At 40.6% G+C, this 26,551-nt stretch overlaps 1 protein-coding gene and 1 long non-coding RNA gene across 2 annotated transcripts; both read left to right on the top strand.

Annotated features, from left to right (window-relative positions):
- On the top strand, positions 1-26,551 carry LOC119732864. Its single transcript, XM_038206466.1, has 12 exons — positions 1-64; positions 1,221-1,401; positions 6,155-6,556; positions 7,253-7,288; positions 8,085-8,275; positions 9,378-9,570; positions 17,768-17,958; positions 18,905-19,097; positions 19,689-19,808; positions 21,214-21,660; positions 23,041-23,169; positions 23,981-26,551. Exons 3-12 carry the CDS (start codon positions 6,220-6,222, stop codon positions 26,278-26,280), a joined length of 4,137 nt encoding a protein of 1,378 aa, XP_038062394.1. The 5' UTR covers positions 1-64; positions 1,221-1,401; positions 6,155-6,219; the 3' UTR covers positions 26,281-26,551.
- LOC119733289 lies at positions 10,933-12,811 on the top strand. Its single transcript, XR_005271752.1, has 2 exons — positions 10,933-11,416; positions 12,037-12,811. It is a non-coding gene; the product is annotated as an uncharacterized LOC119733289 (long non-coding RNA).

Genomic DNA, 26,551 nt, shown 5'->3' with positions numbered 1-26,551 from the left:
GACGCCCTCATTCGGCAAACCGGTGCAAGGATTGAGCCTCACGGCGAACACAACACATTGAGCTGTAAGTTTTCAGACTATTTTGCTGTTTTTCTTCAAAATTTTCGCTGTTTGGGAACAATGTAAGGGGTCTGAAGGAATGTCATGAATGTGTAGATCAATCCAGGGTAACTGTCTCTCTCATTTGTATTCTCTTTACCGGTTTTTGGGGGGGGGTCTTTTTGTCCTCGCGTGGGTTTGTGACTATGCTACTGTGACGCCGTCACCAAAGTATGGCAAATCGGTGGAGCGTTTGTATGGAGGGGTACCCATAATTCAACGCTCCACTCAGTAGAGCTAAGTCGATACAGAGTAGGCCTAGGATTTTGCACCGCGAGGTCGTGGGTTCGCATCTCAGTTTTGCACTCCAATTGTTTTCCTTTTCTAACCTGAGGCTTTGGAGGATTTTTTTTAAAGGGAAATAAAGTCTGAATTTTATTTTTAGTATTAGTCAGTAGTCTCGGTAATCATCGTTATCTTCAGGACCCTGTTCCTATTAAAATTAGATAAATCCATACATGTATGTACAATGGAATTCTTTCCTGATAGTGTACAGTAGTAAAAAAGAAGATGGAATTTTTTTTGCACAAAAGTTGGAGCATACACAGATACACATGATCAATACAAACCATCTTAAACCATGGTGTGGTTAAACAAGCAACATTTTGCATCTACTTCAAAACAAGAACTTTACTTTGATTTCATTGGTACCCCGCTATGATTTTACATGCGTGTGGCGAACTGTCCATCCACAGACCCTAATCCTTGTCATGTGATGTGCGCACATGCAGTTGTACGAAGGACATTTACTATTAGGCCAGGGAGCCAGACAATGCTGTAACGATAGCAATTGCCGCAACAGTGACAGTATAGCCCCTGCATTATTTTTAACATTTGGACATGATCTGGTGATAGTACTAACATGGCGTTTCAAATAATTAACAACCCAACCATTTGCCAACAAAAACATCAGATTTCACCCTCAATACGGCCACAGAATTACTACATAGGCCTACGCCCCCTGAGATACAATTACAGATTTATGATTTAAGATCGAGATACTAAGCTTTACTTACAATCTGTATGAAAAGTGAAATTTACCATTTATCAGCAAGGGCTCCATTGCGAATATCGTGCAGACGCCATTTTCAAAATTGTCCTCCTGTCTTTTCCAATTTTAGTATGGTGACAGGCGTCCAACATGACCTGATGAAGCAGGCACAGTGCTTTTGGTCAATGCTGGATGAGCTTGCAGAGACCAATGAAGATGCATACAGGAAGTTCATGGCCACAAACTTCCAAAGAGGACAGCAAGAATTGACACCGGCCAAGCCATGGATGTGTGTCAAGACCTGTATCATGGTAGGTTCACTTAGGCTGAAAATATTTGTGTGTTTATGCCATAAACTTTCTGGTGTAAATCGAGGACACACGTGCAACATCATTGATGAATTGAGGACAGGAACCAAAATCGAGGATGACCTCAATTAGAAAACGTGTACAAAACGAGTGGGAGCTGTTCCAAAAAAGTTAGGGGAATAAACAAAGGAAAAGCAAAGAGGAACAATAGAAAATCTAACAGTAACATCCTAACAATTATCCAGGTTGGTAGGTAGGAAAATTACTTTGTTTTTAACTTTCCTTAGGTTTATTTGTCAGTCTGTCATACTTTTACTTGCCAATTACTTTTTTATCGGTAACCCACATTACAAGAAAAGAACACTGATGGCAAATTTAAAAACCCTGCATTGTGTAGGGTGGATTCTCTCACAGAAGATCCCTTGCCATGAAATGACCATAAACTACAAAAAGAGATCAACAAATTAACATTCTGTTGGTTTGCTAGTAAGTTTTTTAAGCTCTGGCAGGAGCTTCTACATGTCACTTGGTGGTTGGTCAGTCTGTCTGTCTGTCTGTCTTTCGGTCGGTCAGTCTGTCCCCGAAAATTGACCCAAAAAAATTTGACCAAAACAAATTGACTAATTGACCAAATGCCATGCCGTGGTCATAAAATGCACTCTTGCCAAAAGTTTTCGGAACACCGGTTTTGTTTCAATCAATGTGCATGCATGTTTATTTTGCATTATGTCTGTCCCCGAAAATTGATCAAAATAAGCCCCCTAAGTTTCCCATAAAAAAATAACTACCAACCTGAAATGAAATGAAAAGGCAAATAAAATACTTAACAAAAATTGTTTGTAACAATTTGGAAAGATGTTTATAAAAAAAGTTTGTAAATGAAGGCAAAGTATGTGCAGTAATGCTATAGTCACGTGGTATTTTGTGTAGCGGTTGGACAGTGTCCAGAAGGAGGAAATATCAAAATTGACCAAATGTATGGTCACATTTGTTGCCAGAGCTTGCACTCACACTTGTTATTGGTAACGCAGCAGGGGTGGATCCAGGAATTATTGCATTATGCTGAACTGTTCGGTTTACGTGTTCTGATTCTCCAGGAGTGTATGATAATCTTGATTGTTTCCTCTGAAAGTCCTTTCGCAATGAGAGGACTCCTGACAAGTGTGCCACACACAGCACTAGGCTGGTTGCTAGTGGATGTTGACGCTGTGGGTCGTGAGGTAGACGCAGAAGTGTCTTGGTCTTGGGTAGTACAACTGGCTCTGTTGTCAATAGACGTAGTAGCCGTGGAAACCAATGCTGTGTTTCCAGAAGGGGAGGATGAGCACTCCTGTCTATTTCTATCTTCTGTAAGACTCTGTCGATTAGAGAAAATGGCGGAAAACAATAAATCAGTTCATTTTCCCATGGCACTGAAAGGCATTGCAAGTTCCTGCCTGTGGAACTGGCAGCTAATAAGATACAAAAGATTTGATTTGGCAGTTTATTCTAGAAGCAAACGGATCTATGGTCGGTTTAAAATCTCAAAACAACATAATGTGGCAAAACACATGAGGGTTGAGTTGCCTCTCATGATTGTCATTAAATGACTGTGATAAGGAATCAGCCATGGTGTTATTGACACTCGGAATATGATGTGAAATTAACCATAGTCATGTTCTACACACCACAGCCATATTCTCTCAGTCAACTGATTTAGTTCCAATGAATGGCATCCACCCATATGATTTATATACACGCTACTGCAGTGGTCTTATCCATTGATACGGATATGGGTTTACCTTCAACATGCGATACAAATGAACAAAGGCCATACTAGAAAACAGCTCAAGGTACAGTAATTGATATGAAATTGGTTTCATTTGCAGTCCATCTTCCATTAGTTTTAAGATTAATTGCGAGGCATTAGGCTCCCCATGCACTATTGGATGCATCCGTTTCTATAAATCTGCAAGTTGCTCACTTGAGGCAAAATATAACGAGATGCAGAGGGCAAACTGGAAACCCACCACTGCATTTTAATTCAATTCTTGCTTCTTTATCAATGACATTTTGGTGTGAAAATTCCTCCGTTTTCCTTAAGTGCTGCATCTAATACTGTTTTCAAGGTTCCTGTAAGACAAGGGACCCAATTGTACTCCTGGAAAGCAAGGAACCAGTTTCCAAATTACTTGAGCGACAAACTGCACAGTCGGCCATGTTTGGGTAACTAAGGAATGACATAACCTCACAATTGGTTCAATAGGATGCCGGACTTCCATTTCATTTGAATTTATGGCAAACCCTAGAAACTGCAATTCATGTGTAGGGTTCAAGCAAGATTTTTACAATATTATAGGGCATTTATTTGAGGGTTTAAAATACAAAAGTGGAATTAAATGGATGCTGAGGTGTATGCCATTGAAATTTAACAAAGTGCATTTTGTACATAATGTAGATAGAATGCATGAACCTATCTAAGGTCCAAAACTCAAGTGTCACCTGTAGATAGAATCAGTGCATGGACCTATCTGTATCTAAGGTCCAAATTAAAACTCAAGTGTCAAGTAAATACAGTATGTACACAGATAAACAGATAAACAGACTGTACCGGTACGTGTGACGTACATGTATGCAGCAAAACAAAAATCCCAAGTTCTATATATAAACCATGTCACGCGACTTGATGACGATGCTGTGTTTGTCCAGCGCCATCTTTACCAGATCAGCCCCGTCAAAAGCCTCAACTGTTTGTGCGCTTTACATCAAAGTAGAAAAACTTTGTCTTCAAGTGATTTGACTGGGAACTTAATAGGGGTAAGAACACTGTCAGTTGCTTTGGATGAGGTTAAGGCTAGCTTACAAGTGTAGAAATAACACTTTGCTTTATTGCAAAGTGTGAAGTGATGGCAATGCCTAGTCATGTAATTGATATGTTCTTGTATTAAATTCATACTTTAAAGTTTTGCTATTACCCACAAAGAAAAGTTTCACATTTATTAAAATCAGTTGATGACGTCATCTTCACGTCATTTCAAATTTTGCATACTATTATCTGCCTTCCACCAAGTTTCATGACGATTGGACCTACCCGTATGTTTGTTTTAAAAATTCACATTTTCATGATGGCATCACACGTTTTTCATATCAATGACCTAACAAACCTATTACAAAAAGAATTTTGAATTAAGCATGTTGTGTTGGTGAAATATGGCGATAATCTTCAAAATTTCAGAAATTATCTAATATCACATGATGATGGCACCATAACGTCATCTCGATTTTCATCTATAACAGTTAACACATTCCAGTCTATAGACATGCACAGTTTTAATGCTACAGTTCTATAGGACTTGCACATTTATGATGAAAATAGGCACATTTACGATGACGTCACATGGCCCATGACGGCACTTGTCAACGCAAATGTGACCTTATTCTGTGTCAATTTGGAGTCGATCTGAGCAAAGACCATCAGAGTCAAATTTTGTCAGTAGAATCTCCCAAATCTAAAGGGATTTCCCAATTGTTGACAAGATCGTGACCAACTGGTCCAAAGCACCAAACTTGGCAGATTGATTCTTATAGCCCTAGAGAAGATACTTAGAAGAAGTGACACCTACAATTCTTTTGGGAAGGATGTATAATTTGCATAAATCGTAAATAGCCGCCATATATTTTCCCCAAATTTTGGTATATGTTTATTTTCAATTTTTTTTTAAAAGTATATTTTTTACGCGGATATGGAGTGGGTTTGAGTTGGGAGGGGCGCAAGAGGGCGCTATTTTCCCTTTAAAAAAATCCTCCTTTTAAATCCTCCCTTTACTGCGTCAATTGAATGGGAAAGATGAAAAACAGTCCAAAGTAGGTCACCTGGAGTGGCTACGCAAAAACAGGGATACGGAGTGGGAAGTTCACGCGTATTGTGGGTGAGCAGTCAAGCGTGACTTTGTATCTGTGTACCCGGCTACAAGGTGGTATAGATGAGTGGTGGTCACAAAATAACTACATGTAGATAGGCCCTACACAACCTGAGATACAAGTACAGATCGATGGTTAAGATCGAGGTACGTGGTTAACTTACGATGCGGATGAAAAGTGAAATTTCCCGTTCAATTCCAGGAGCTCCCCTTGTGTTCATGGACACTTTTAACTTCTGACTTGTTGGAACATTTACTGCGCGGTCATGCGCAGTCACGGTTACATGTATGTCCCCCCATCCCCCCATCCCCCCCCCCCCCCCCCCACTTTTTAAAGTGGGGGTATCAAATCATTTGCCCCACCCCATCACTTTTTTCGTCCCCGAATAAAACTTGTAGGCCTGCATTTGATTTTATAGCTCAGAATAGCTGATTTAATTACTCCAAACTCGAAAATGAAAATCTTTTGCTGAAACGAATTTGTTAACATCAAGTAATTGCCTCAGATTTTCCGGTTTGTCCCCCCCCCCACCCACTTTTGAGAAGCGATTGATGCCCTTGCCAGTGCGTAAAGTCTTTCGAATCAGAACAATATTTATTGAGTAGGCCTAACAATTGGCCAATTGAAAAAATTTAAGTGCAGCTTTTTCCTGTTGTCTTATATACATGTAGCTTGTAATATTTAACTGAGCACTGCAATAAGAACACGGACCAAACAATCGACTGAATGACAGATCGACTGATCGACCAACTGACATAGTGACCAACCGTTTGACCGATGGACCGACCGACCGACCGACCGACCGACCAACAGCATCCATTATGTGATTTTACCTGATTGTACTTTGCACTCACAGGATTATGCCGGGTTGAACTACCGAAGCTGTCTGTAACTAAACTGTGCCCACATTATCAGCGCTAAATGGCAGAACCACCGGCTAAGAGAGCCCGAAGACGAAGTGAGACACAAACTAACCCTGGTCCAAGCACAGCACAAGATAGTCAGGCAGCTGCAACCCAACAACTACCGGCTGGTAACAAACAACCTTCCCAGCAGGAACCAACGCAACAACCACTGCCACAACTACAGCCAAGACCGGGTGAGACACAAACTAACCCTGGTCCAAGCACAGCTGCAACCCAACAACTACCGGCTGATGGAGTGAGGGGTGATCAACAAACGACTCAGTCTGGCAGCGGACATCCTTCCCAGCAGGAACCAGCGCAACAATCACCGCCACAACCACAGCCAAGACTGGGTGAGACACAAACATTTGTCCGTCAACCCTGCATGTTATGACTCCCCTGGCCCTGATATCGGTTCCCTGACAGCATCCTTCCCCTCCATCCTTTGCATTGACGCTATTAGGCACAATATATAGCGTAGCAGAGTCCCTGAAACAAGGGGGACCGCACTGGTGACCTGCCCCCCTCACCCCATGGTGAATTACTCGGAGCATCGGTACTACACAATACCACAACCAATAGTGACTCATTACAATTCTTCTAACAGTTAACGCTTAAATCCTTGCCACCTAAAAGAAATAAAGATCCACCCGTTGAAGTTTGGACCGATGTTCAACTTTCGTTGCGGCTCTGCAAATTTCAAACTGGCATTTAAACCGAGGGCCTCAGTACTGAGAGAAATAAAAAAGAAAAGGTCCTCAGACCTGGAAAATGCAAACCGGAATCACTCAGAGAGGATACGGCTTTTTGTTACTAATTTTCAAATGAATCACGAAGGGAAACTGACCAGGTGCATTATAATCAGGTTATTATTATTAACTTTGGGTTTATCTCTTGTCCCCGAAATCATGCACTAGTGTTTTCAAAACATTTAGTTAAGATATTATGTCCTGTGTCCTTTTTCAATTTGTCAGTACCTCTTTTCACAGTGCAGTGGTATTTACACTGTAAAGGCAAATGCATAAAAATTTCATACTATTTTATTTCAGAAAGAAAATTGGATGTTGAGCCTCCCCACGCTTCAGGTGAGTGACACAGCCTTTTTTCAGACAGTGGATTTGTCAAAGTTTCAAGATTGTAATGATCCTGTCTCGCTTGGAGGCATTCATTCCAGCTTGCAGTAATAAAAAGTGTTTAAAGCTGGCAGTGGTTGGGTTGGAGACCAACCTGTTTTCATTTTTTTTCCATTTTAGAAGGGACATATTCACCAGCAGTTGAAGACATTCCTGCTACCCATCCCCTGATGAGTCAGCGTATTTCTAATTTTGATCTGAGACACAGCAATCAATCGCAATCAGAATGAGTTTTTAATTTTATTAGTTTTTCCGGTGCTTTCTGCCCAGCAACGTTGACGAAAAAGTCGTATCTCTTTTTTTATATTTGAATTTTTTTTAAGCAGATTGGTTAAGAAATTCACTAAAATAAGATTTGAACAGAGAACCTCTGAATCACCGTTCCAGTGCTCTATTAAAGCTATAGTCCATCATTTGTAATTTGTGCATTTTGTTCGTTTGAAGCAACAAAAGTGTTCAAAATCTAATGAAGGATACTGAACAACTTACTTGATGAAGTTTCAGCTCAGCTTCAGCTTTATATTCTGAGAAAAACAGCATTCTAGGATTTCAATTTCAAATCAAAAGTTGCTAAATCATGTTTCATATTGTTTTGAATTGCAGCTTGACGCGATGTCGCGCACTGATCCGACGAATTGTAGCAACCGCGCGCGCCTTTGCGTTCCAATGCTGGTCTTAGGGTTAACGGGGGATTATACTGTAGAAAACTCTGTCCTTTTATGTTACATGCGATCGACTTTATTTTCAGATAATGTCATGAGAGCCTTGGAAGCAGATGCCAACGAGCACGCAGAGAAGCGTAAAGCAGAGGCGACGGTTCTGAAAGATCAGGGGAACCAAGCGTTCAAGAAGAGTGATTACACACGAGCCGTTGAGCTCTACACACAGGGCCTGGAACGTCTAAAAGACTTTGTGGTGTTGTACACCAACAGGGCACAGGTAAGCAAGTCAAGTCAAGTCTGTTATGAGCTAGTCCGAGTAACTAGGACTCCACGGATCGCTTTTTTTAACATTTGGACATGGTCGGGCAATAATGTTAAAAAAACGATCTTGATGTTGAGTCCTAGTTTAATACTCGGACTAGTTTGAGCCAAGATCTCTGTATTCATGAAATGACTGAGAATATTTCTATTCCCCCCTGGATCAGTTCATTGTAGGTTGCTCCCCAATTAATACCCTTACATATTTACACGTGTACTCCTGGGTGGTGAGAGGCAAGTGGAGGTGAAGTGGCTTGCCCAAGGACACACCATATGACCAGCAGCTGGATTGGAACCCCTGACCCTCTGATCATGAGTCACTATAAACCTAACCACTATGCCACACTCCCCCAAAGGTAGACAAATGCACAATTGTTGACTGTGATGTGGGACATGACACCTGAGGGGGGCATAGCACCTGCAGGTAAAGCAGAGGGTGCTAAACATGACATATCCCACATCACAGCAGTCAACAATTGTTTGGAAAGGTTTTTAACTCGCTCGTGCCAGACATGATATTGAAAAGCTGCAGTACTCTGTTGCGAGGTACATGTACCCTTCACGCCCCCGTAATATATGCATTGTGGTGTATATGAGATAATTTGCAACGCGTTGTATTTATATGCAATGCAGGGTTCATGAAGTAAACAACCATTATTGTAGACTGCACATGTGACCGTTCTCAAGGGGGAGGGGGTCCAGAACCATTTTTTTGTGGGGGGGGGGGGCCAAGAGGGCTCGATTTTCTGAAAAGGGGAAAGGGATGAAGTATATAGTACTGTGCACTATTTGCACATTGCTGATGGCTTGTGAGAGATATGCAACGTTTACATTTATTTCCTGAAAAGTTTTCATATAAAGGGAATGAAAAGAAAGTAAAACATATCATTTTGAGAGGGAGGCCAACTCATCTTACATGTATGTTTTTGTAGTACTGCACATAAGGCAGACAATTAATCCCAGGCGACACACCTGTTATCCTGCTGAGACACACAACGCTTCGTTGATCACTATGCGGCAAATTTAAATCCCCTCTTTTCACTAATTTCCCCCCCCCCCAGGCTTACAACAAATTGGAAAAGTTTACAGAGGCAATGGAGGACTGCCGGACGGCCTTGCAGTTGGAACCAAAGAACGTCAAGGCATTGGTGCACCTTGGCAAGGCCCAGCAGGGACTGAAGGATTACGAGGCGGCTGTTTGGACTTACAAAGAAATCCTCAAGATTGACGAGAAGTACGAGAAAATGGTGGCAGGTGGGTCAGCAGTCTTCAGGCCAAATGCACAAACAAGTCATGTGATCACGCTAAATGAGTCATTTGTCGGCCCTTATCGAATTGTGTGAAATTTTGACAAAACCAATAAACCATTATAACTAAATAACAATTCAGAGAAATGATCCACAACTCCTAGTCTGTGTAGTCTTCTTGACCATTACCAGATAATGGCTGTACATGTTGAAGATTTGAAAAATACATTGTCAGGTTCCCTTACGAAAATGTCCTGTGGTATTCCTGTGGTACTTCTGTGGTACATATGTTTACCACAGAAATTACCACAGGAAAAGTATATATGACCAGAGTACCACACAAATTCATGTGGTAATGCCGACGCTGTCCTGTGGTATTCTTGTGGTACATGTAGGAACCACACAAAGTACCACAGAACAGTAGGATTTGAGAAAAGTACCACATATGTGTGTGTGGTATTTGCCACATCCTGTGGTACTTCTGTTGTACTACCACACAAACTACCACAGGTCAGTGGAATTACCACCCAGGTGAAAATTCCAGTTGAAACCAGTTACAATTTCAACTGGTTTTAACTGTGATTAACTGGGATTAACTGGTGTCCAACTGGTACCTGTTCGAGTCAACTGGTTTCAACTGTTAGCTCAACTGGATTCAGCAGAACCAGTTGAAACCAGTTGAACTTACCAGTTACCAACTGGCAATTCTTGTTGTTCCAACAGGAACCAGTTGAAACCAGTTGAAAAAAGAGTTCATCAACTGGCAATTCTTGTTGTGTCAACAGCCAGTTGAAACCTGTTGAAGAAACCATGGCAATGTTGTGCCATATCAATTAACTGGAACCAGTTGAAACCAGTGTTAAGAAACGTACCAGTTATCAACTGGCAATTCTTGTGGTGTTAATAGGAACCAGTTGAAACCAGTTGAATTAGCAACCAAACTGGTCACGGTAGCGGTATCCAAGTGTCAACATATGTTCTGGACCAGTTGAAACCTTCAACGTACCAGTTGCAGAAACCAGTGTCAACAGGAAATTTAAAACCAACAGCTATAAAGCCCGGACCATCAACAATTGAAACCAGTTGATGGAACCATATAAATGGGAAAAGTTATTACCAGCTGTTAATTATTTGCCAGTTGCTCATGTTATATATATTTTTTTGCTTTGCGGTAGATGGTCGATCACTTAATTGTTTTTCAGTTTTTTGCATGGAGCTTATAATTGAGAACTGAAGAGAAGAATTTCAATGGGAAGATTTTAAGTAGAAAACCAGCCAACATGATTCAAGACTGCACATCATGTTTGTCTCGGTTGCGCTTCAATAATATGATAGACTCCCCCCCCCCCCCAACCCGTGCAGCGATATACTGTATGGGAATGCATTGTACGTATATGTACATTCCACACAACATATACTGTACATGTATATGACTTACACTGTCCAGTCTTGCGCAAGGTCACTTCATGCCCTTTGACACACGTACTGAGCTAGTGGTCAGCACACAGCATATACTGTACATGTAAATATGACCTTGCCTCAACCAGAAAAACCGTTAGGCCACATTGCGCTAGCCTGCATGCAGTTCAGTTCTACTACTCATTCAAAATGGTTAAAGACGGAGCAGGCACAAATGTACATCGTCTTCTCGAAAAAACACTGATTACATGTATTGTATTCAGTTCCAAATCCGCGTCCAAAAGCATCACACATGTCTGTAAACATACAGATTAGTCAGAGTTAATATTCCTGCAGCACCACGGTCTTTGCGGAATGGGAGATAGTTTGGACAGAACCTTTCGTTTCTGGAGCCCTGTTCTTTCAAACCTGGCAGTATGTTGTAGGCCTTACTGGTAAGTTTGTACTGAATGTTTCAAATACCCAGCTTTTTTAATTCGTATCCGTTGTACAGCATAGATTCTGTCACATTTGTACTACATTTTATGTTTGATATCATTATTTGCTTAACATGCTTAAGCTTTGTTTGTGATCAGCTGGCCATGCTGGTGAGAAAATAAAGCTCATACTCATAGTCATATCCAAGTATTATACATTTACATTTACTAGCACGACTAGTCCTACATAATAACGTAAGTAATCACAATGAGGAATTTATGAGTTTGGACTCCTGGTTAATTCTGTCGTATTCCCATAAAATGCAAGAAACAACACACCTTTAATAATTTCAGGGATCAGGAATGTATTGCATAAAGCAAGGTAAATGAAATATTGGTGGTATTAGGATCCAAATTAATTGCGGATCACAATTTCTTCGGCATTGCAGAAGTAATCAGGTTACTTTTAATAATGTTAAGACTGAACATATTAAAAGCAAAATCCTGACAAAGTGGTGGTTTCTGAAAGTACAACTAGAGCTGTCTTATTCAGCCCAGACCATCTTTGTTCTTGAGGGTTTTTGGAGGGTTTGCTTTTCTTACTTTTTAATTTGTTTTCGGTTTGTTCTCAATGAAAGGGAGCCATGGAGACAATGGAACAGTCAAGCGATACGTGAGGAGAGGAGTTTTGCAACAGAGACGGGTGCGACAGTGACGGGAAAAGGCTCAGGAGACACTAGAAGCACGTTTATATAGGAACAATCTGCAGCAAATTAAGTGACTCGGAGTGTAATTGTTATGACCATTTGAAGCACGCGAACTGGATATCAAAACAGTGACGTTATTTCTGCAAGGCTTCAATGTTACAGCTTTGATGTTTTTCATCTTTGATTCGATAAAACTTCACCAGTACATGAAAGTTCTGTGCTTCTCAGGACCTGTTTCCCCAGGTCTGCACATTTCTCCATTTTTTTGTCAATATTATGATGATCTGAGACCGAATGTTAATTGCCCTGGATTTATCAAGCCATTGAAGTTTCCTGTAAATTTACTCACTGAGATATTGAGACGAGTTTCATAATTTAAACGAATAGGCTAGCTTTACTGTTTTAGCGTGGATTGTGGCCTAATTATGAAACGAGAGGCATTAAACTCAAACCAAAACCTTCCCTCTTTTATCCTCAACATTCAAATTTACATGTAAGTTGGATTGTGGAAAATCATCTAGCCATCAAAAACTCTTGTAAAAATCAAGTGTAAAATAACTTCCACCACCATCTTGATAGTTTTTCATGGTTCAAGACTTCTGCATTTATTTATTTGAAAAGCCAATTATAATATTTCATTGATTATGATGATACACATTTTGTAAATAGTGTCAAATATATACAACGTACAGTATTTGCCAAAACATTTTGCTCCCCTTTGTCTCATTTGTAATACTTGTTTCCGGATAATCACTCTTTATTATCAATTGCAAAATATGTATTTGGATATATTCAACAAACTACATGTATTCGCCCTTGAAGCAACCCACAGATCTCAGCCCGCCTGTTCAAGACCATTTCAACCCGTTAACGACAGTTTGATGCCAACTACAGACCAATTCAAAACGATTTCACAGTTCCAAACCAGTTGGCAACAGCTCATGTCATTTGTGAACCAGTTGGAAACCAGTTGGAAACCATGTTCACCAGTTAAACCAGTTGGAAACCAGTTGAACCAGTTGGAAACTTCATACCAGTTAAACCAGTTCATACCAGTTAACCAGTTGAAAACCAGTTACACCAGTTGCCCAGTTCATACCAGTTAAACTGATTTGGCACCAGTTGAAACCAGTTAGAAACCAGTTCAACCAGCGGCCCAGTTAGAAACCAGTTACACCAGTTGCCCAGTTCATACCAGTTTGAAACCAGTTAGAAACCAGTTAAACCAGTTGCCCAGTTAGAAACCAGTTAAACCAGTTGCCCAGTTCATACCAGTTAAACCAGTTCAAAACCAGTTCATACCAGTTGAACCAGTTAATACCAGTTAAACCAGTTAAAACCAGTCACCAATTCCCAGTTCAACTGGGACCAGTTGAAACCAGTTGAAACCAGTTCAACTGGTTTCAACTGGAATTTTCACCTGGGCACATAAATGTGTGTGGTACCTTCGATATCCTGTGATACTTCTGTTGTACTGTACTAAATACCACACAAACTACCACAGGTCAGTGGAATTGGATCAGAGTACCACATAAATGTGTGTGGTACCTTCGATATCCTGGTACTTCTGTTGTACTCACTAAATACCTCACAAACTACCACAGGTCAGTGGATTTACCACATAAATGTGTGTGGTACCTTCGATATCCTGTGATACTTCTGTTGTACTGTACTAAATACCACACAAACTACCACAGGTCAGTGGAATTGGATCAGAGTACCACATAAATGTGTGTGGTACCTTCGATATCCTGGTACTTCTGTTGTACTAACTAAATACCACACAAACTACCCCAGGTCAGTGGAATTGGAGGAGAGTACCACATAAATGTGTGTGGTACCTTTGATATCCTGTGGTAGTCTGTTGTACTGTACTAAATACCACACAAACTACCACAGGTCAGTGGAATTGGATGAGAGTACCACATAAATGTGTGTGGTACCTTCGATATCCTGTGGTACGTCTGTTGTACTTACTAAATACCACACAAACTACCACAGGTCAGTGGAATTGGAGGAGAGTACCACATAAATGTGTGTGGTACCTTCGATATTCTGTGGTAGTACAAAATACCACACAAACTACCACAGGTCAGTGGAATTGGATGAGAGTACCACATAAATGTGTGTGGTACCTTCGATATCCTGTGGTAGTCTGTTGAACTGTACTAAATACCACACAAACTACCACAGGTCAGTGGAATTACCACATAAATGTGTGTGGTACCTTCGATATCCTGTGGTACTTCTGTTGTACTTACTAAATACCACACAAACTACCACAGGTCAATGGAATTACCACATAAATGTGTGTGGTACCTTCGATATCCTGTGGTACTTCTGTTGTACTTACTAAATACCACACAAACTACCACAGGTCAGTGGAATTACCACATAATTGTGTGTGGTACCTTCGATATTCTGTGGTACTTCTACGTTGTACCATATGCTAAATGCCACACACACACAAATGATATATTTAGGCCGAATGTATATTTAGGCCGAATAAAAAAAAAATGTTTCTCATCCGGAATTTTGAAAAAAAACTGAGGAGGAAGCTAGCTTAGAGGGGCTTTTTATTTTTTATTATTTTTTTTTCAAGATGGCCGCCATTTTAAACTTTCCTGCAATCGTTGGTGTTAGTCCACTGTTCAAAGACACTTTTAAAATGAAAAACAAGTTGGACAAGAGAACTGAACATATTTACAGTCATTTAGAGTTGTATTGTTCTACAATGAACAGGTTGCATATGCTTTAACCTTGTTCTGTGTTTTTTTACTGCATTTTTAAAAATTAAAAAATAATACAAAAATCCAGGCGGCCTCCAAAAATAGTAAAGGGCGGGGATGAGAAACATGTTTGGTTTTTTTTAACTTCGCCTTAGTTACATATGTGCACATTTTAATAATATGAAAGTTATAACTATCATATTTTTAAAATTTGCACATATACATGTAACTATTAGGCGAGGTAAAAAAAAAACCATGTTTTATGCTACCACATAAATTACCAAAGAAAAAGAGATTACCATCCAATATACAGTGTACATAAATTATAACAAAAACACAAATAAGAACACACCGTCATAAAAACATACATGAACAAATATTGCCCCAATATGTACTGAACAGCTAGTACTTGTACATAAAGCCCATGCATACTTGTACATGTGTACATATACAGTACATGTACATGTACATGTACAGTGTATATTGCAGGGCACACTGTATCCTGTTCCCCACAACCACATGTGTGACCTTGTGTGCCCTGTGCAGTGTGTGACCCATGCATGACCCACCAGTGATTCCATATACACAGTGTATTAACCATGCAGGGGTCAGGTTTCACGAAAGGTCACCCACACAGCTCCTCCACTGCACTGAGTGTGCGGGAAGTTTGAAAACCAGTACAGTTTGAATCACAGCACTACATACAAGAAGCAGTACAGATGTGCATGGGGCTGGACATGGCAGAATTCAAAACTGAATATTTGTATGAAATTAAGCGCCCCACTTCTGCCTGTAAGCAAAGATCAATTGCCAGTATAATATACTGTGTTACTGTGAGCTTGAACATACTATGGTAGGAGGTATGTTAAGTTTTCTGGATGATGAAAACTGGACCGAGTGGATCGAGTCATGCTGAATGGGTCTTGCAGTACGTCATGGTCTAGCTGTCTAATGTACCGGTAAGTCTGAATTATGATGTCTGTAGCTAGTGCCAATGTAGGAATTTGTTTCAAGACATTTATGTGGATCAGTTAGGAATTCCCATTACAACTTCATAGAATCAATTCCAGTCTGGACAGTTTGTATCCTCGCACATTCAATATGGAAGCTTTTTTGAAAAATCCCATGCTCTTTATAAACCGTGTCACATATGACTTGATGACAATGCTGTATTTGTTCAGCGCCATCTTTATTATCAGATCTACCTCATCAAAAGTATAAACTGTTTGTGTTCTTTGTGTCAGATTGGAAAACTTTGTCTTCAAGTGATTTGACTGGGAATTTAAAAGGGGTAAGAAGATATTGTTCATGAAATGATACCAAACATTAAGATAGTAAAAGTTAAATGCAAACTCATTACTTTATATATCAAGTATGGAACTTAATTGTACGAATTTCAGTAACACCATCTGCTCATGACTATGGGAAATTACTCTCCTGGTTTAACTTCTTCCTTCGTAAATTACACACAAGTTAATAATCAATTCAGAGGATGTTACCTCAAATATTCCATACGTAAGTGATTAGTTGTTGCATGCACTCTTTAGTATTATTACAAACGTTGACTGTTCAATTTTTTTTTTTTAATATGAAACGTATATTACAGAAATGTACAAAAATGTTTTTGAGTTTGACTGCAACTAAACTACAACTGCAACTACAACATTTTTTTCCTTTGTTGAACACCATATTGATTCATAAAAACTAACAAGTTTGTTTCTTTTCTTTTCCAGCTTTCGTGACTTAATTCCCACCAAAGATGTTGGTACATGTGAAGAAGAAACCATGGATATTCTACCTCAAGGATCCCGTTCAAGTGGAAACAATGGAATCCCATCCAGCAATTACCACAGGAACATTAATACCGCAGGAACATTATCAAATATACATTAATACCACAGCTGCAGGAACAGGTACTGCAGAAACTAACAAAGGAACATTGCCCCCCCCCCCCCCCCCTCGGCATCATTGCCACAAAACATACCATGGTCAATTTACCACAGGAACGATAACAAATGCACCGCACGAACATTTAGTTACCACAGGAACATTTACCACAGGAATAATATCAACGTACCACAGGAACATTTACCACAGAAATAATAACAAATGTACCACAGGAACATTACCACAGGAACATTACCACAGGAATGTACCACACACAAGTACCACAGCAGTATTACCACAGGAATATGTTACCACAGGAATATGTTACCACAGGAATATTACCACAGGAATGGTACCACAGGAATTGTACCACAGGACTGTTACCACAGGAATTGTACCACAGGACTGTTACCACAGGAATTGTACCACAGGACTGTTACCACAGGAATTGTACCACAGGAATGTTACCACAGGAATAGTGCTGTGGTAATATCCCAAAAAACCACAAGAACTTTCCTGTGGTAATGTCCTGTGGTACTTTTGTGTGGTAATACCACAGGACATTTTCGTAAGGGTTTATTCACTGAGCTCTTAAAAGCTCTTTTCAATACTGACATGAGGTTCAATTGCCCATTACCAGAATTTGTATTAGCAGTATTTGTATTAATCCTAACTCCCTAGGCGTTTTTGCTAGGATACAAACTCAGTCCTGCAAAATCCTCCAACTGCTTTCATGTAAAAATTGCATACAGCCTCAATCCTGCAAAATGCTCTGTTATTTATGTGGTCCTTGGAGGGGTGACCACTGCCTCAATCCTGCAAAATCTTTCAGAGAGTTTTAAGGGGATAAAGTGTCATCTGCAACATATCAGCTGACATTTGAAGAAAAAAAAGTGGGGGGAAAAACAACCTGCGTCACTGCACAACTTTTGGGGCAAGCTCCATACCAGAAACTGGAGACTTTGTTTTGGCCTTAGGGTTAACGGGGGATTATACTGTAGAAAACTCTGTCCTTTTATGTAATGTGTGATCAACTTTATTTTCAGATAATGTCAAGAGAGCCCAGGAAGCAGACGCCAGCGAGCGCACAGAGAAGCGTAAAGCAGAGGCAACGGTTCTGAAAGATCAAGGGAACCAAGCGTTCAACAAGGGTGATTACACACGAGCCGTTAAACTCTACACGCAGGGCCTGGAACGTCTAAAAGACTTTGTGGTGCTGTACACCAACAGGGCACAGGTAAACAAGGGCACGTTTTGGCGCTGTGACCGTAAACATGTTTCTGGTTCGCGGCCATTTTGGCGCTACGGTTACACTGAAATAACGTCATTGTTTCGAACAAAGTTGAACCAAGGTTTCCGGTCGGTTCACTTACGTTTCAAGATGGCAGAAAGGTGAAGAAGCCTTGCAGACGACGTTACTTTTTACCATAAATGGGGTTTAAATAGTGGGTTTTTACTTTCAATTGGTACGAAAGTTGATACAGAATATCAGGCCTACTCTTTTTAGAACTTTGGGGAAATGCTTTAAAAATAACCTCCCACTTTTGCTTTGAATGTTATTGTTAATCATGTCCGGACGCCGCATGATTTTTTTTTTGGGGGGGGGGTTGTGTGCAGTCACGTAGGCAGTAACATGATGTCATGAACAATTTTTTCGGTCAGTCGTTTTCGCGGTGCACAGGAAACCTGTTTCAGGTCACGGCTGTGACATCAGAAACATGTTCCAGTTCAAGGGCCGTCAAAACATGCTCCAAGTCAAGTCAAGTCTGTTACGAGCCTAGATCTCCGTATTCTTGAAATGACTGAGAATATTCCTATTCCCCCTGGATCATTGTAGGTTGCTCCCCAACTAATACCCTTACTCATTTACATGTGTACTCCTGGGTGGATAGAGGTAAGTGGAGGGGAAGGCTTGTGAGAGAGATACGCAACGTCATGAACGTTTTAATTTATTTCCTGAAAAGTTTTCATATCAAGGGGAAAAAATTAAGAGAAAACATATCATTTTGGGAGGGGGGGGGGGGGCAACTCATCTTACATGTATGTTTTTGTAGTACTGCACATAAGGCAGACGATTAACCCCAGACGACACACCTGTTATCCTGTTGAGACACACAACGCTTCGTTGATCACTATGCGGCAAATTTGAATCCCCTCTTTTCACTTATTTCCCCCTCCCCAAGACTTACAACAAATTGGAAAAGTTTTCAGAGGCAATGGAGGACTGCCGGACGGCCTTGCAGTTGGAACCCAACAACGTCAAAGCATTGGTGCACCTTGGCAAGGCCCAGCAGGGACTGAAGGATTACGAGGCGGCTGTTACGACTTACCAAGAAATCCTCAAGATTGACAAGAAACACAAGAAAATGGTGGCAGGTGGGTCAGCAGTCTTCAGGCCAAATGCACAAATATGTCATGCGATCACTTGTTTTTAATTACATTTTTTGAATAGAGCTGCATTTCAGTTTACATTTGGTGAAAACCCCAAGTGAATGCGACCTTCGGTTCAGAAGTTATGGGACTTAGAACACAAGCAGATCAGAAAGAAGGAAACAGAGAAATCAAACAGAGAAATCAACGATTAAAAATTAAAGTGTTTTTTACACAACAATAAACATGCTTTATTTCAGGTTAGTGAATATTAACTTCTCAGCAAAAATGTCACATTTTAGATACGTCATCGTGATATTTTCTCAGGAAAAAAAAAGTTGACATGAAAGAGGACATATGTAGCCTTCCGATTTTACAAAAAAAGTCAATTTTGAAATTTTTACCCCTACTGAATATTTTGGGCTTGATAATAATAATTGCCAACAAACGACTCATTTAGGTTGATAGCATCTCAAATGTGAATCTGAAGCTAATTTGAAATAATTCAGAACACGTATTCAAATGAGTTGAAATGTTTGCAGATCCGCAGTGCATTTATTTGCTGATTATTTTCCGACAATCCCACCCCTGCACTAGACTACATTGCAGCGGTGAATCTAGCCAAGTCCACAGCCAAGTCGGATATGGAGGCTGAGAGGCTGTTCAGTGAGGGCGACGTCAAGGCAACGGGCGTTCAGGAGATCGGACTCAGTGACGGTAAGCAAAAACTCTGCCATAATTTAAAAAAAATACAAATGTAGGTATGTAATTGAATGTTTCTTATCCCAAAAATGTCCAATTTATAGCATTTCATATAATCCTGAATTTTGGTTTAACTATAGACCCTTTGTTGGTTGCGCCATGACAATGGGCAGCAGCCAATTTCATAAAAAAAAGCGCAGCTTGTGCCATGTTGAGTAAGACTTACGCAACAAATTTGCTGCGCAGCTGCGCAATAAACTTATGATCAATTTTACAAAACTTGGCACAGCTGCACAACGCTTTAAATAATTTAAGCATCTTGGTCGAGGATAAAAGCAGCATTTACGACGGCTGTTTGTGTGTGAATTTTGCAGTTGTTGGATCACCTCAGCCCGCCATTTTGAAAATTATTTTGTCCCTCTTGTATCAACCTTGATAAGTTGTGCAATAACGAGCTCTGTGACAGTCCTGATTTGCTCGTAAAATATGTCGTTTTAAGTCGCTATGCCACAACTTAGGCCGCCTAAAATGATGGTGCAAGTTGCATCATAATTTATTGTGCAACTTGTGGACTTACGCACTATGTGACTTTCGTGAAATGTGTCATAAGTGAAATGTTGTGCAACTATAAATTTTGGCTCAAGCAGAGTTGCGCCAATACGTAAGATTTTGTGAAATCGGCTGCTGGTCTGTCTTTTCTGCATTATTTTGTTTATGGTGTAAGTCAAGGACACACGCAACATTATCAATGAATCGAGGACAGAAACCAAATCGAGGACTCCTCAGTTGAAAAATGTGTACAAACCAATGAGAGCTGTTGCGAAAAGTTAAGGTACTAACAAAGGAAAAGGGAAGAGGAACAAAAGAAAATCCTCAATTTACACCATAAACAAAACTCTTGTTAACTCTGGTTAAGCACGATAACTTGAGAAATACTTTACTTAGGAACTTGACATTTCGTTTGTGGATTGTTCTGGATAGTCTAAACGGCTTATTACTGTTGGGCCGACAGGTCAAAGGTCAAGGTCACTATTTGTAAAATAAAAGAAATCTTGTCAACAAGTAAACTTGAGAAATACTTAACTTAAGGAACTTGAAATTTGGTTTGTGGGTTGTTCTTGGTAGTCTTAAGAAGCATATTGATTTTGGGGCCGACAGGTCAAAGGTCACTATTGCTAAAACAATAGAAATCTTGTCAATGTGATAACTTGAGAATAATTACGTAGGAGCTGGTTTGTGGGATGTCCGTTGTTCTTGATAGTCTAAAGAGGCCTGTTGCTTTTGGGGCCAACAGCTAGGTCAAAGTCACTAATATTGCTAAAACAATAGAAATACATGTTTTGTCAGCACGAATGCTTGAGAAATATTTTACTTAGGAACTTCAAATTTGGTTTGTGGGTTGCTCTTACCGTAACCACAGTAGCAGACAGTCAGGCAGCTCTGACCCAACAACTACCAGATGATCAACAAAACACTCAGTCGAGTAATGAACAGCCTTCCCAGCAGGAACCAACGCCACAACCACCACCGCAACTACAGCCCAGACCGGGTGAGACACAAACTAACCCTGGTCCAAGCACAGCACCAGCCAGTCAGGCAGCTGCAACCCAACAACTACCGGCTGGTAACGAACAACCTTCCCAGCAGGAACCAATGCCACAACCACCGCCACAACTACAGCCCAGACCGGGTGAGACACAAACTAACGCTGGTCCAAGCACAGCACCAGCCAGTCAGGCAGCTGCAACCCAACAACTACCGGCTGATGGAGTGAGGGATGATCAACAAATGACTCAGTCTGGCAGCAGACAGCCTTCCCAGCAGGAACCAACACAACAACCACCGCCGCAACTACAGCCAAGACCGGGTAAGACACATACATTTGTCTGTAAACCCTGCATGTTATGACTCCCCTGGCCCTGATATCGGTTCCCTGACAGCATCCTTCCCCTCCATCCTTTGCATTGACGCTATTAGGCACAATATATAGCATAGCATGAGTCCCTGAAACAAGGGGGACCACACTGCAGACTAGCCCCTGTCACCACATGGCAAATTTTACTTACTATCTGGATGAAAAGTGAATTTTTCCATTCAATTCCGAGAACTCCCCTTGCATTCATTTACACACGTTGATTCGTTTGACTGGCAAAGCAGAGACGAGGGGAGCTCTTGGGATTAAATGGGCAATGTCACTTTTCATCAAAATCGTTAGTAAACCTTACTTCGATCTTAATCCTCAATCTCTACTTCAAGTACTTGTATCTGAGGTGGGGTGTCTGATAATTTTGTGGCTGTTTTGAGGGTGAAAATGAAGTTTTTGTTGGGTCATTAGTTATGTGTTATGTCACACGGTGGCTGCCATTTTGCTTGGACACTAATTCTAGATCATATCCAAATGTTAAAATGTGTATTTTAATAATATTTTAAACCAATATTAGGTTTTTGCCCTTCGCCAACATATAGACCTACATGTACATTGTAAACACTACATGTATATTTAATGTGTTACCTCCCGAGTGAAGGTTGTAACAAAAATAATAACAACACATTTTGAAAAGAAAATGTACCTTGCATAAGCTAAATATGGCCCCTGAACATGAATACAAAAAGTCTGGAAATATCGCCAAAAGAAAGTCACAAATTCAGAGTATTTTAACTGTTTCTTTTGGCTCAATCCATTCAAGCTATAGTCCATCATTTGCAGCCATCCAAAAAGTAACTAACAAAATTGTTGTTGAAAATCATACTTGGTGAAAGATAGTAATGGGACTAAATTTGCATTAGTGGTTCGTTTTTAATTCGGTGAAGCACGTGCAAGTGTTGACAAGACTCACATGCGCGCGCTGTAGTTATAATTTGTCGGTTTAGTGCGTGTCATCGCGTGGCTGCAAAATGAGAACGCTGAATTCGGGCATAATTCAAAACATGACTCAGCAACTTTTGATTTGACATCGAGATCCTAGAATATTGTTTAACTCTGAATATACAGCATTCACTGAGCTGAAACTTCATCAGGTTAGTTGTTCAGCACCTTTCTTTAGATTTTGAGCACTTTTGTTGCTTCAAACTTCAAATGAACATAATGCACAAATTACAAATGATGGACTGTATGGTACCTTCAACAGCAGCCATCCCCCCACACATTTTTTGTCACGCAGTGAAGACCGGGTCCTCACACTGTTATTCCCTAATTATTGAATTGAATTGAATTGAAGGATATTGTAATTCTCGCTTTTGATTGTAGATTACCCACAACAAATTGGAGCCAGCATAGGAAGCATCGGGGCAATCAGCGGTAGCCAGAGCCCTGTCATTGTTGGTTCAAGTCGAGTTAATATCACTTATCACAACATGCCGTTGGAGGGACGGCCAGGTAAATACAATCTTGTTCAATACGATAAAGTATTTTTATATCTTAAATCAAGTGTTAATGTATGGGGGGGGGGGGCGGCAGGGGAAGGATGGTGTACTGTTTTAGCATATTATATGTTGAACATAGTTCCATGACTTACTAAGCTGTACTTGTAGTTCTCGAGAGGTGGGACTTGAAAATATGCACCTTAATAGGGGAAGAGATCAAAAACATTTTTCAAAGTAAATTTTCTTTGGGTATTTGTTGTTGTGTCATTACATGCCATTAAGCCAATGAGCTTCTCAAAAATGTTTTCAATGACTGAATAATGGGTGCCTAATTGAACAGAAAACCCCTCAACTGAACAGTGTCTTCCTGGAATGACATCACAGCAACAGCGCCCTCAGTTGTCCGGAAAAGCATGGAACATTTTAAGTGTTTAACAGAAGTGCACTTTTCAATCAAAAGGGATGTCAAATAGTTTTCATACATTTAAGGGAGTAGAAAGTTGCACAAATTATGTGCCGAAGAAATAAGAAAAAATCACCACATAGACCCTTTAAAAACGAAATCTGGATACGTAAATTTAAATCCCAGGCAAAATTTTTCAGTGTACATTTTACTGCATGTAATTGGAAACTTAACCAATCGAATATGTTACGGAATATAGGTAAAAAAATAAACCCTGTTTACAGAAGAAAAAAAATAGGTCGAAAACTGGGTATCCAGATGTTCGGTTTTGATGAATTGCAGCTTGAAAGAATTGTTATTAATCATGTTTATGTATACTTAATAAATAGTTTATTCATACTAATTTGATGATGTCTTTTAGAAATCACCGGACTCCAGGGGCCGGGTACCTTTGAAGGTTTGCAACAGGAAATTATCGACAGCTACAAGCAAACTGCAACGACTATCCCTGCACACCCTACACTGCAGTCACGTCAAGTGGGTATTGAGGAATTCTTTGTTCCTCTCCATCTAATGAAGAACATTCCAGGCAAAACAAAATCAGTGAGGCCGCTGAGATTACCAGAAGGAAAGGTTTTCTTAGATGAAGATCTATATGACATTCTCAATTCCTTGGATGATTTGTTCAATCAGGAAAAAGTTAAGGAAATCAAGATTCTTCTTATTGGTGGGGCCGGGACGGGTAAATCAACCCTGTTAGTGAAGGTTGCAAACTCCTCCATCACACTTAGATCAAAACCCCTTCTTGATAGATTCGATCTTGTACTTTGGATAAAGCTGAGGCAAATGCAGCAATCTAGTTGTGTCTTGGATGCCATATTTGACCAAATTCTAGCTCAAGACACCAAATTGACGAAAACCATAGTGAAAGGGTTTATTGCTGATCACGAATCACGCATTGCTTTGTTGTTGGATGGAGTAGATGAAATTCCATCTCATGTTTTGCAATCTAAGGAGGGCGTGTACAGGGTTCAGGATATCTTACACAACAGAGTCCTTACTAAAGGTTTTGTGCTGGTTACCACCCGACCACACATGAAACAGTACATACTTAGGGGTCACCCAAAGTATGCCCTGGTGGAGACAACTGGCTTCAATCCACAAAACAGAGATCAGTACATCAGATTAAACCTTCCTGATGATGCTGACATGGGAGAGGCGTTGGTTTCAAATCTGAAAACCAATCAACATCTCTGGGAAGTGTCAAAAGTTCCAATCATTTCCCAGATGATGTGCCTTGTTTGGAAGAATCAAAAGTCATTGCCTGAGAGAATTACTGAGCTGTTTGCAAAGTTTGCAGAGGTTCTTTTCATTCGCCGCAATGAAGAAATGGGTGATCAGCATATGATGTCCATCAGGATGTCCATTATTGACGACTTGGGGCGTGTTGCATTGCAAGGGTTACTAGACTCTAGTGGGGAAAGACTCATGTTCAATGAAACTGAATTTCAGAATTGTCAGTCTTCCTTAGCTGAGGGTTGTCGTGTGGGTTTCGTTCAACGTGAAACGTTCACGTGTGGTCTGGATGTAAAGGTGTTGGTCACTTTCCCCCACAAGTCCATCCAAGAATACTTTGCAGCATGTCACCTGGTGAAATTGCTACAAGATGACGAAAACCATTTCCGTCATCAGTTGAAGCAGATTGGAGAAGGCAATGTTCTTGCGATGGAATACCTGCTGAGATTTTGTTGCGGTAAATCAAGGCAGGCAGCTGGTCTAATTCTGGATCACATACAAGAGATGCAAGGTGATGAGGGGGAACTGCAGGGATTGGCTCGGTTGCTATTGTATGAGTCAGGTTCTGAGAAGTTGGCTACCAAACTTGTCAGACCAACTCGGGTAGACTGCAAGAGTAATGAAGACATGAAATCACTGAGTTACTACTTACAGCATGTCACTCCACCACTTAAAGATACAGCTTTTAACATGCATGTAAGAATGCAGGACCTAATGACCCTTTCAAGGGGAATTCTTCCGAGTGACAGCATGAACTCAGGCATGATATATGTTACCTACTTCTTATCTGAGCAGGAGAAGGAGGAGCTTAGCCTCCTTGAGAAAACACTTGGTGTGGTGGATAAACAGCACCTTGCTCGATTACACATTGCGGTTATTATTGAGGCAAAGTCATGGTTTGACGTGGGGCGTGTATCACACTGCTTTTTCAACATACGGGAACCAATACGATGGCTTGGTTTGACTATGATCCAACGATCACCGGATGAGGTTATTGATCTATTGAAGACACTGGAAGGATGCAGGTTGAGTGCTCTCGGACTGTATGTCACCGACCTGCATGCACGGATGGGAGATGTTAGCCACATCTCGTCATCCCTTAAAGTCTTGCTCCTCAGTGAATGCAGGTTGGTCGATGATGATGTGAAGGACCTGATCAGCATCTTTCCTGCTGGGCATGGTTTATTGGTGCTTTCCCTTAATGGCAATGAATTCAGTTTGGATGCAGTGAGGGCTCTCACTCGTCATCTCCAAAGTCTCCCAAAGTTCGGTTCGTTGAGTCTTTGTAACATCGGCCTCGATGCTGAGCTTGTCAGACAAGTTGTCAGTCAAGATCTCCCTTACCTGAAGGAAACAAAAGAAAGTGGCTATTTTCACAGTCCATTTATGACCTCTGTTGGGAGCCCCTGGGGAGCCCTTAAGTAAACAAAACTCCCCTTAATAAGTTCCACAGTCCCAGCAAGATAATCACTCTCCAAAATGGTGTGTCCAAAACTCAGTGGCCTATATGGTTGGTCGGGTAGGTCTTAAGAGGAGTGTTCATGAACACTCCTCTTAAGACCTAAATAATCTCCTACAAAGTCATAACTCTCACCATGTTCCCTATGAATGCACCACTCTCACGAGGCACATTAAATTGAAACAAGAAGCTCGTATTATGGGTCATTTTATGTGAAGTCAATGCTCTGCGCCCCCC

Source organism: Patiria miniata, unplaced genomic scaffold (assembly GCF_015706575.1).
Source record: "Patiria miniata isolate m_02_andy unplaced genomic scaffold, ASM1570657v1 HiC_scaffold_25, whole genome shotgun sequence".
NCBI lineage: Eukaryota > Metazoa > Echinodermata > Asteroidea > Valvatida > Asterinidae > Patiria > Patiria miniata.
The sequence above is the reverse complement of the archived record's forward strand: the minus strand, read 5'-3'. Positions and strand labels throughout refer to the sequence as shown.

Excerpts from the sequence above, each read along its gene's own strand:
- LOC119732864 (XM_038206466.1), top strand. The coding sequence starts at position 6,220 with ATGGCAGAACCACCGGCTAAGAGAGCCCGAAGACGAAGTGAGACACAA. Across the intron at positions 6,557-7,252 it reads ACAACCACAGCCAAGACTGG|AAAGAAAATTGGATGTTGAG; the intron begins GTGAGACACAAA and ends ATTTTATTTCAG. Across the intron at positions 17,959-18,904 it reads TGTACACCAACAGGGCACAG|ACTTACAACAAATTGGAAAA; the intron begins GTAAACAAGGGC and ends CCCCTCCCCAAG.